The 9,669-nt window shown below is 39.9% G+C and overlaps 2 protein-coding genes across 3 annotated transcripts; both read left to right on the forward strand.

Annotated features, from left to right (window-relative positions):
• The first annotated feature begins 1,292 nt into the window (after nucleotides 1-1,292).
• Nucleotides 1,293-4,871, forward strand: LOC112294955 (lanC-like protein GCL1). 2 transcript variants are annotated; one of them, XM_024545974.3, is made up of 6 exons: nucleotides 1,293-2,564; nucleotides 2,766-2,947; nucleotides 3,223-3,334; nucleotides 3,531-3,680; nucleotides 3,877-4,191; nucleotides 4,309-4,871. In XM_024545974.3, the coding sequence occupies exons 1-6, from the start codon at nucleotides 2,403-2,405 to the stop codon at nucleotides 4,648-4,650; spliced, it is 1,263 nt and encodes a 420-aa protein (XP_024401742.1). In that variant the 5' UTR covers nucleotides 1,293-2,402; the 3' UTR covers nucleotides 4,651-4,871. The 2 variants fall into 2 exon arrangements, with proteins under 2 accessions (XP_024401742.1, XP_024401743.1); XM_024545975.3 differs by having other exon boundaries at nucleotides 2,424-2,564; nucleotides 2,746-2,947.
• Nucleotides 4,872-7,219: 2,348 nt separating this feature from the next.
• Nucleotides 7,220-9,067, forward strand: LOC112295340 (fructose-bisphosphate aldolase 1, chloroplastic). Its single transcript, XM_024546777.3, has 4 exons — nucleotides 7,220-7,472; nucleotides 7,696-8,075; nucleotides 8,173-8,533; nucleotides 8,650-9,067. The coding sequence occupies exons 1-4, from the start codon at nucleotides 7,311-7,313 to the stop codon at nucleotides 8,926-8,928; spliced, it is 1,182 nt and encodes a 393-aa protein (XP_024402545.2). The 5' UTR covers nucleotides 7,220-7,310; the 3' UTR covers nucleotides 8,929-9,067.
• Nucleotides 9,068-9,669: the final 602 nt, after the last annotated feature.

Raw genomic sequence — 9,669 nt, forward strand, 5'->3', positions numbered from 1 at the left:
ATATCTTTGAGCATATGCAAACCTATCTATACTTTTTTTTATGTTTACAAAAGATTCAAAAGATCTCTTTGGTTGATGAGACATGTATAGCATTTTTTATTTTTTTCAAAATGTAAATAACCTTAGAATAGATAGTTTTCTCTCTCCTTCTTTAAACACTAGATACAATATCATTTTTTTATTTTTTAGTCCACAATGTAGGGTGAAAAAAAAAGAAAATTGAGTGTACAAGAATTTATAGTCATGACAAGGGAGGGCAAAGGAAAGGAACCATTTCTTGTAGCCGTTGATTATTAATTATTGTAACTGGTGAAATCTTTGTAATTGTATAAATTCAATTTTAAAAAAAACATGATTCTATCAATCTAAATGCAAACAGTAGTTATGATGATGAAGATGAGTTCAAAAATTTATGTACTAATTTGTGATGATGGATAGGTTGATTTAATAAAAGCATAAGTTGATTAAATATTCTCCTAAGTATTGAAGTGAGAATAATTACAAAATCATTTGTCATAATAAAATTAAATGGTTGAAGAAGGAATTTTGGTAGACATAGATACTCATATTTATTTACAATTGTAACATCAATCATGGATTTTTTATTTAAATTTTATTATATAATATTTTTTTGCTACATTGACAATAAGAATAGACATCTGTTAATTAAAATAAACACAATATAAATTGCAACTGTTTCTTTCGTATTAATATACAATCATACATAATACATACTTATAGAATTTTTTCAATGACATACCACATTTTTTGAAAGATATATAGAGTGTTGATTTTTATATTCTTTAATATTACAAAATAGTGTTATATTTACTATTAATGAACAAAGTAAAATTTAAATTGAATTAGCTTCTACAAAAGCAGGAACACAATTACAAATGCGGTTATACAAGTGTTAATATACGATGCCATATGGACAACATTTTGATGCTATATTAGAAATCCCAGAGCACTTCTTTTTTCTCACATACCTAAGGTTTTGTATGTTAATGGAAGAGCGGGGAGGTGGATGGAGAACGGATGCGGATTACGGATGAAAAACGAATGTAAAGGAAGGAGATGGATGGATGTGGGATGGACAGGGATGCATAATAAGGAAGAGCGGATGCTTATTGAGGAAGTGAGATGAATGTGGATGAAGGGGCGTAGATGAAGGATGGATGTGGATGAAGGCAAGGAGTGGATGAAAACTCTTCGAAACTGCGGGGGCCCAGCTCTTGGAACTCCGGCGAAGTGATCCTTGAGTATTAAACAGTAGTCAACTCTACTGACTGATTTGCAACCTGTGCTACTTTAATCCTCGCGTCACTTCACATACTGAGGTCTGAAGAGTTGCAATCCAATGGGACATCTAACCTTTCCTTTGCGGCTCTTTGCCATTAAATTGGACTAAACTAAGTTTCCGGTTTAATGTTTCAGGTTTCAACCTCTTCTTGGTCTTAAGGATTCAAGTACGCTTTGATGCGCGTCCCATCTTTGCGTATGGCTGTCAGGGTCATTCCAGGTTATCGGCGATTTTTAGTTGTGTATGACCACAAGCTTCCATCACGGGACCCTTCAATCGGCTTCAAATCACCACTCAGGCTAAGCCATGAGCTCTGTGGTGTTTACATATATTCTCTCTGTTGAATTTTGCATCAATTCTCTCATTACCACTGCGCCATCTCTGAACGCTTCTAGAGAAATTTTAGTTCCCTCGTGAACGCTCTTGCTCGGTTGTGGTTGCGACGTCGCACGTTAATTTTGCAGCTGTCTCATCTTTCTGCTTTAAGACCCACCGCAATGATATCTTTGTAGTCCAGAAATTGATCTTTTTTCTTCGAAATTACATCAACCAACACATGAAACACATGCGTTGTGCTTGAATGTGACTGTGCAAGGCGTTATTTGACCCTGCAACATAAAAGCGATTATAAAATAGCTGAGCGGGTCCAGTTTCATGGGATTCACCTCTCTGACATAGGAATCACCAGCTACAGGTATGACCGTGCCGAATATTGGGCTCTGATCCAAGTTCATGGTGCCGTGCTTTCTACGAGGAATCCCAATATATTTGCCTGGTCATACCACCCACTTCGTTGTGGATTGGGGTTGGTGTTCTCTTCCCTGTCAGCGATTATGTTTGTCTAAATAGGAATGCCAATCACGATTCTTCCGAAGAGTTTTCCACTTCAATATTCTGAGAACCCCTCTATCAGGCTCTGTTGCTTGCTCGTGTTCATAGATCGTGGCACCATCACTAATCCTCAATATCCTCAAACCATAAAGCAACAGCTTCATGTTAGCCGTTCACTTAGAACTGAACCAACGCACGAGTCGAAGAGGTTTGGTATCACATCACTGACAAATCCTAACAGCGGCTTCTGTACACACATTGAGGGGACATGGAAGATCGATACTTCCCGAACACATTGAGCGATTACGTCGCCCCGTTGCTAGGCGGCAACGGGAACCCACACTCGCAATGCGAACCAGGCAGAACTCCAGAAGGATCCTTCTCTGAGCCCAGTGTTGTGCTCAAGGCTGCCATTGCCTTGAGAGATGAGGTACGCTCCTTCCTACTTCAATTTCATCGACATATATTTCTTCGCCTCGGCTTGCTTGTCCATGATTTACTATACAGTAGCCTTTGACAGCGTCTTTTGAAGCGCATTTCTTAACCTCCAACAGTTGCACTCTAATTGAGACCAAAATTCGATGGTATTGTGCTCGCTCGGCTCTAAGAAGACGGGATTGCATTACTCCAGGTTCTTGAGGCGACGTGGATTCGACATGGGCCACGAGTTTCAGACCCAACCATGTACGTAGGTATGCTTGGAACAGCGTTTTTGTGCTTCAAGGTACACCAAACCACTGGGAGCATAGAAGACCTTGACATATGCTGCAACATCGTCGATAGCTGTGCGGTTGCGGCAGAATCCATGAAACAGTATGGGTTTCGCTAACATGCCGTCAAGATTGCGCGGGCCCGTTGAATTTTTGTTTTGTAGAAACTCTTTTTTCATACCAGTAATTAGGATTTCGTCTCTTGATGACCTCCAAATTGACAGAGGAGCAGCTGCAGCAAGCAGTCTTGTTACCACAATATTCGGTGTGATCTGTTTAGATTAGGGTACAGAATGAGTTCCGTTTTGATTGTGTGGGGTAGCTTGGACCTTTCTTTGTGTTGGAGATTCTAATTCTCCTGATGGTATAATGAAACAGGTACGTTACATTTTTATGCGGACAATCTGGCATTTATGCTCTGGGGGCAGCAGCTGCCAAATGCAAAGGAGATCAGAAACGGCTTGATTGGTATCTTAGCCTTTTCAATGCGGTACATATTTTTTGACACACAGGTTTGAATATTCAGAAGTTCGCAGCAAACTCTATAGCCGTGTTGCTTGTGATCACCTTGTGATCTCGAAGGTTTTAGAGTATAAGCTCTGATGGGTCTTTCATTATGTGGCCGCAGAACTTTCATCGGCCTTGTGCAGCAGAGTGTAATATCTGGACACTTCGTCATTTTGCAGATTGCGGAACAGAGTGTTCTTGCAGTGGGGCCGGCAGAGGGTGGGCTGGGCATGCCCTATGAGCTCATGTATGGACGAGCTGGGTTTCTCTGGGCTGCACTTTTCGTGAACAAATATGTTGGGGAAGAAACCATCCCCTGGAGTGTTACAGTTAGTCTCCAACTCGCTTTTCTCTGCGCCACTCTTATTCCTCCTGTAAAGAATGCAATGAGGAAATGTATGCAAGCTTCGTCGGCTAGAATGAGGTCATCACAGCATTGCTATTAGTTCTCAGTTTCAGTGGCCCCATGCATCACACAACCATAGGAAGACTAAGTCTCACAGGAGCTTTGACATCCACGTTCAGGGCCCAGTGGTGGACGCGGTGATGGCGGCAGGAAGAGCTGGAGCGTCACACACACAGTGTCCTCTGATGTATCAGTGGCAAGGCACTCGGTACTGGGGAGCTGCGCATGGTTTGGCTGGAATCATGCACGTTCTGATGCACTTCCCACTCAACCACGAGGACATGAAGGATGTGAAAGGAACTCTTCGTTATATGATCAAGGGTCGGTTTTCTAGCGGCAACTACCCATCAAGTGAAGGCAGCACAAGAGATAGACTGGTTCATTGGTGCTACGGAGCTCCGGGGATGGCACTAACTCTTTGCAAAGCCGCTCAGGTACGATACTCATCTTCCTTTTTGCCCAATTCTAAGGTGGGTTGTGTTGCATAAGTTGCACTAACATTTCCATCAACAAGGGGGGGTTTAAAAGACAATCCTTGGTCATGCCTGCAGGTTTATCCCGAGTGTAAGGATTTCAAGCTAGCTGCAATAGAAGCAGGTGAGGTGGTGTGGAAGCGAGGTTTGTTGCGACGGCTAGGACTATGCCATGGTATTAGTGGTAACGCCTACGTGTTTTTGGCTTTGTATCGATTGTGTGGAGAGAAGAAACATCTATTCCGAGCTCACCAATTTGGCAAATTCCTGCACAAGAATGCAAAGCAATTGATCAGGAATGGGGAGATGCATGGCGGTGACCATGGATACTCTTTGTATGAAGGGTGGGCAGGGACTGCTTGCCTATGGTTGGACTTGGCCGGAGCTGATGCTTCCCGGTTTCCTGGTTATGAGTTTTGACTAGCGACTAGGGTTTTGTGTACATTTGCATGTATGAATGTGTATATGAATCATATGCTCTTCAAGGCGATAGTTACAGGTTAGAGAAATTCATAGTTGTAGTGAAGAGTTTTTTTTTTTTTTTTTTTTTTTTTTTTTTTTAAATGCAAAAGAGATTGAGTATGTTTCTTAACACATCAAACTTATTATTTATTTTTATTTTATTTGTTACTCTTCATAAAGTTGTAAATCGCAGATTTGGTGAATTTTGTGATGGGATTTTAAAATTCAATATTATTAGGAATAATGGGATGGCATGGCTCAACTTAATTTACAGGAAATGATTGGTGTGTAAGTTGGTTATCTTAAATAATGTATATATATATACAAGTATTTTTCCTCCTAAAATTATGATATATTAAACTATCTATCTAAACAAGATATTGGTTCAATGCAAAAAATTGATCTAATATCTAAATAAAGAATCCAAGTACAAGAAATAGAAATAAAATAATTAAAATTTCTACATATATATATAATTTAATAAATATATTTAGATATATTCAAATATTAATAAAAAAGTTGTGAATCTATTGTTAGTATACTCAGCCAATTTAATATTCTTTCAAAGTAAAATCTATCATTATAATTAATATTAATAATAACTTATTATATCTAGTAATATTTATTTTTAAATATTTTAATATTATCATATAGCATTTATATTAATTTAAAATATTTTTATAATACTACTCAAATATTATTTAATTACTAAAAGAATCTAATATTGCATAGTTTGAATAAATCTATTACAACTTAAAATCAATAATTCTTTAATTAATATTTATATTATCTTAGTAGTATTAATTTTTTATAAATTGCTAAGTTAGATAACCAAAACTTTGAGATTTATTGATTGTATTGAATACATGTTGATTAGGATAAAAAATAACTATATAATTTAAATTGTAATGTGATTAAATAAAACCATAAAGGCAATTTCTAATGCTCCTTAACTAGTAATTAGATAGTTGTTAATCAAAACAATAACTAAATTTTAATGGCTATATTAAAGACATGATCCTAAAAAAAATTGAAAAATAATACCCTCATATATCATTGAAGAAGGCAGAAATTAAGGAAAATAAAGATTTATATAAGACAAAAAAATAACTAAAATAGTTGTTGCCAAATACAAAGAAGCTTGGGAGTCATGAAGTAAGATTAAAATGTAAAAAATGCATTGATAAGATTGAAGATGACCTCACTTTGGTCTCTATATATACTAGCTTCTTAAAAAGCATTATGGAAGCTTTCTAAGAACTACGAGATTTTTGGTCCAAGCATCAAGTTGTATGTTGCTTGTAATGCAAGTTTTTAAAGATTATAAATATAAATGCCAAGTTTTAATAGCTATGTTGCATATCTATAGAAATCTAAAGATGTAATCTACATCTACAAAATATTTTTAAAGGTTTTTAAGGAAGATATAATCTACTTAATATGTTTTGTATATTTCTACATATTACTATTTACTTCTATTTTGTAATTATTTTTTAAGCAATATATATATATATATATATATATATATATATATATTATAGTAGATTATTTTTTCTAATTTATTATATTTTACAAAGCAATATTATTGAATGAATTTTATTGGTTTTATAGATCATAAATGATATTTTTCTTGTTACTAAAACTTTCTAATAGTTGGTCATATAATATTCATTTTAATTTTAATTTTTTTTATTTTGATGCATTTAAACAAGTTATTTAGTAGATATAGTTGAATTTTGTGATAGCATAATACATAAAGATAAATTCTCTAAATCCTATTCAATTTCAATAAAATGACTATATTTTTACATCTTATTTTAAAATAATCTACTAAAATTGAATATTTTGCATTAAAAAAACAACTTCACATTCTTTGGTATTTTTGGAATAGAGTTTTTTTATTTTTTTATTTTTTTTTTATTTTTTTTAATAAAAAGAACTACTGCATAATGCTATATTAATTATGATATGTTATTATATATATATATATATATATATATATATTTTGGTGTTTGTAAAACGAAAAAGAGAAAAATACATATTTTACAACGAAGTTTCGATACAAATACACATGAATACATGGCCTTGTGGCTAGTCAAGCAGTTGAAAATCCACGAATCATGCATGAGACCAATGAACCCAGAAGACAAGCCTGGAGGGGGGTTCCAATGGCATGGGCACGCAGGGGAGCGCCCTCCTACCGGGGTCCCAATGCAACCAGGGGGCACCTTATCCGCAGCTGTCCACCACAGACCCAACCTGCGGCTGTCCCCGACCCATCCCACGAAGTCATCTGTTCATCTATCCATCCCCACGGATGAATGAGCGAGGGGGAGCCGATTGGCAGCAGGGGGGGTGAGCACCGCAAGTTCATCACCCGGCCTCATCACCGTGCATTCATCCGCCCTGGCAGCCCAGTGGGGCGTCGTCGCGCAATCCTCTCAGCACACACGCTCCTCCCCTCGCCTCCTATCCATGCCACCAAGTTTTATAGTTGCCCAAGCGTCACGCATTTCGCCTACTCACTTCCAAGCGCAGCATTCTCTCTCGAGGAATTATCTCGGGACGACTCCCTTGTTAGTTTGTGTTCTGCCTCCTGTTCATCTCTCCAGGCTGCAATGGCTGCCGTCGGTATGACCATGTCGCTCAGGAGCAGCACCACCCTCAAGGGTGAATTCTGTGGCGCGGCTGTGAGGCAGAGCGTCGCCGCCCCCAAGGCTGCCAATGTGGCGTTCGCCGTGCGCGCTGGACAGTATGACGATGAGCTTGTTAAGACCGCGGTATGTGAACTTCTTTTGTTTTTTGTTTTTTGTTGGTCGATGAGTTAGTTTCTGGTTCGTTTGATCGCGTCTCGGAGGTGTTAGCGAGGTGAGTGTGGTGCGGGAGAGATGGGTCACGGGCATGGGGGAATGGAGGCTAGAAACATGTTGAGTAGGAGGAATCGTGATGGGTTCTTGGAGAATGGGAGAATTGGCTTTGACACGAATTGGGTTCGCGATGTAGAACACCATTGCCACCAAGGGTAAGGGTATCTTGGCCATGGACGAGTCCAATGCCACCTGCGGCAAGCGTCTGGAGTCGATCGGTTTGGAGAACACGGAAGCCAACCGTCAGGCGTACAGGCAATTGTTGGTGACCACCCCCGATCTTGGTGACTACATCTCTGGAGCCATCCTCTTCGAGGAGACCTTGTACCAGTCCACCACCGATGGCAGGACCATGGTTGACTGCTTGAACGCTAACGGAATTCTACCCGGTATTAAGGTCGACAAGGGTCTTGTACCTTTGACTGGATCCAACAATGAGTCCTGGTGCCAAGGTTTGGACGGATTGGCCTCAAGGACTGCTGCGTACTACAAGCAAGGTGCCCGATTCGCGAAGTGGTAAGCATTAGTCCCGATTCTCGCGGCCGCATTCTTACAGTGATGGGAAGGAAGTTTTAAAGGTACGCTCCTGACGTTTAATTGGTTTGTTTCTCAGGAGGACCGTAGTGAGCATTCCCAACGGACCTTCTGAGTTGGCCGTCACCGAAGCCGCCTGGGGGCTCGCCCGCTATGCATCCATCTGCCAGGACAATGGCTTATCACCAATTGTGGAACCCGAGATTCTTTTGGACGGTGAGCACGGTATTGACAGGACCCTGGAGGTTGCATCTAAGGTGTGGTCCAAGGTATTCTACTTCTTGGCCGAGAACAACGTGCTTTTCGAAGGTATCCTCCTGAAGCCCAGCATGGTCACCCCCGGTGCGGAATGCAAGGACAGGGCCACCCCCGAGCAGGTCGCTGAGTACACTTTGAACATGCTGAAGAGGCGTGTGCCACCAGCCGTCCCCGGAATCATGGTGAGATAAACATTTCCTGAACACTTCAATTCACAGCCTTGTCCATGACCCAGAACGCATAGAAACCGAAGCTGGATTTTCTTTCCCTCGCTGAATTCTCCTTTCATGTCTTTCAGTTCTTGTCTGGAGGACAATCCGAGGTTGAGGCCACCCTCAACTTGAACGCCATGAACCAGAGCCCCAACCCCTGGCATGTGTCTTTCTCCTACGCCCGTGCTCTCCAGAACTCCGTCTTGAAGACATGGAAGGGACAGCCGGAGAATGTCGAGGCTGCCCAGAAGGCTCTTCTCGTCCGCGCCAAGGCCAACTCCTTGGCTCAGTTGGGCAAGTACTCCGCCGAAGGCGAAGCCGAGGAGGCGAAGCAGGGAATGTTCGTCAAGGGCTACACCTACTAAGCAGTCCCAGACGAACCCACTCTGATTTTGTAGAATGCAGTTACAAGGCTAATGCGCCTGTTTGTAGATGAATGTAAGGATGTTAAAATTAACTACCAATTTGGTGTTTTCTTAAATCATCTGTCATATTTTCTTCGTACAGACGGGCGTCGAATCAGTGAATCTGTCGATCAGTAAGCAAAGTTCCATTCTCTTCAGAATCGTCTTGCTCTTCTCTTCCTAAAGACACTTGTTCCTGTTGGAAGTAAAATGCAAGCTATCTTTATTTTTTCACCTAAGATAAACCTTTGAACGCCTGAACGTCGATAACCTTGTGAACGTGCTGCAGGTGCATGTACAATGTTACACTTTAGTGTAGTGCAGTCGAATGCTATCAAACTGGAGAGCGTTTCTTACAATTTATTTGATCCGATTGAATAATGTCGCTTTTACTGTGAAGGCGTTTGTCAGGTTTCTGGATGATGAAAATAACTATGTTTTTCATTACTACTTCACTCCAGAACAATACAGTTTCTTGTGTCTGTTTCCGCTAGACTGAGCAATCGAAAATGTGCCGTACATGACAATTTTGCGAGCCTCTAATCTTTCCTGTTGAGAAAAATACCACATCAGTACATACTGAGTTTCATGTCTCGTATCATACCCTCCTAGCACTTTTATATTATCTTAAACTTAACTGCATTACGATTAGAAGTACCTTAGGATCACTGTTATCTGTCTGCTCTTATACATGAATCACTA

This window comes from Physcomitrium patens, chromosome 18 (assembly GCF_059467195.1).
Source record: "Physcomitrium patens ecotype Gransden chromosome 18, ASM5946719v1, whole genome shotgun sequence".
NCBI lineage: Eukaryota > Viridiplantae > Streptophyta > Bryopsida > Funariales > Funariaceae > Physcomitrium > Physcomitrium patens.

Coding starts and splice junctions, on each gene's coding strand:
- LOC112294955 (XM_024545974.3), top strand. CDS start 2,403: ATGGAAGATCGATACTTCCCGAACACATTGAGCGATTACGTCGCCCCG. Junction 3,335..3,530: donor ATCTTAGCCTTTTCAATGCG/GTACATATTTTT, acceptor GTCATTTTGCAG/ATTGCGGAACAGAGTGTTCT. Junction 3,681..3,876: donor CCATCCCCTGGAGTGTTACA/GTTAGTCTCCAA, acceptor ATCCACGTTCAG/GGCCCAGTGGTGGACGCGGT.
- LOC112295340 (XM_024546777.3), top strand. CDS start 7,311: ATGGCTGCCGTCGGTATGACCATGTCGCTCAGGAGCAGCACCACCCTC. Junction 7,473..7,695: donor ATGAGCTTGTTAAGACCGCG/GTATGTGAACTT, acceptor TTCGCGATGTAG/AACACCATTGCCACCAAGGG. Junction 8,076..8,172: donor GGTGCCCGATTCGCGAAGTG/GTAAGCATTAGT, acceptor TTTGTTTCTCAG/GAGGACCGTAGTGAGCATTC.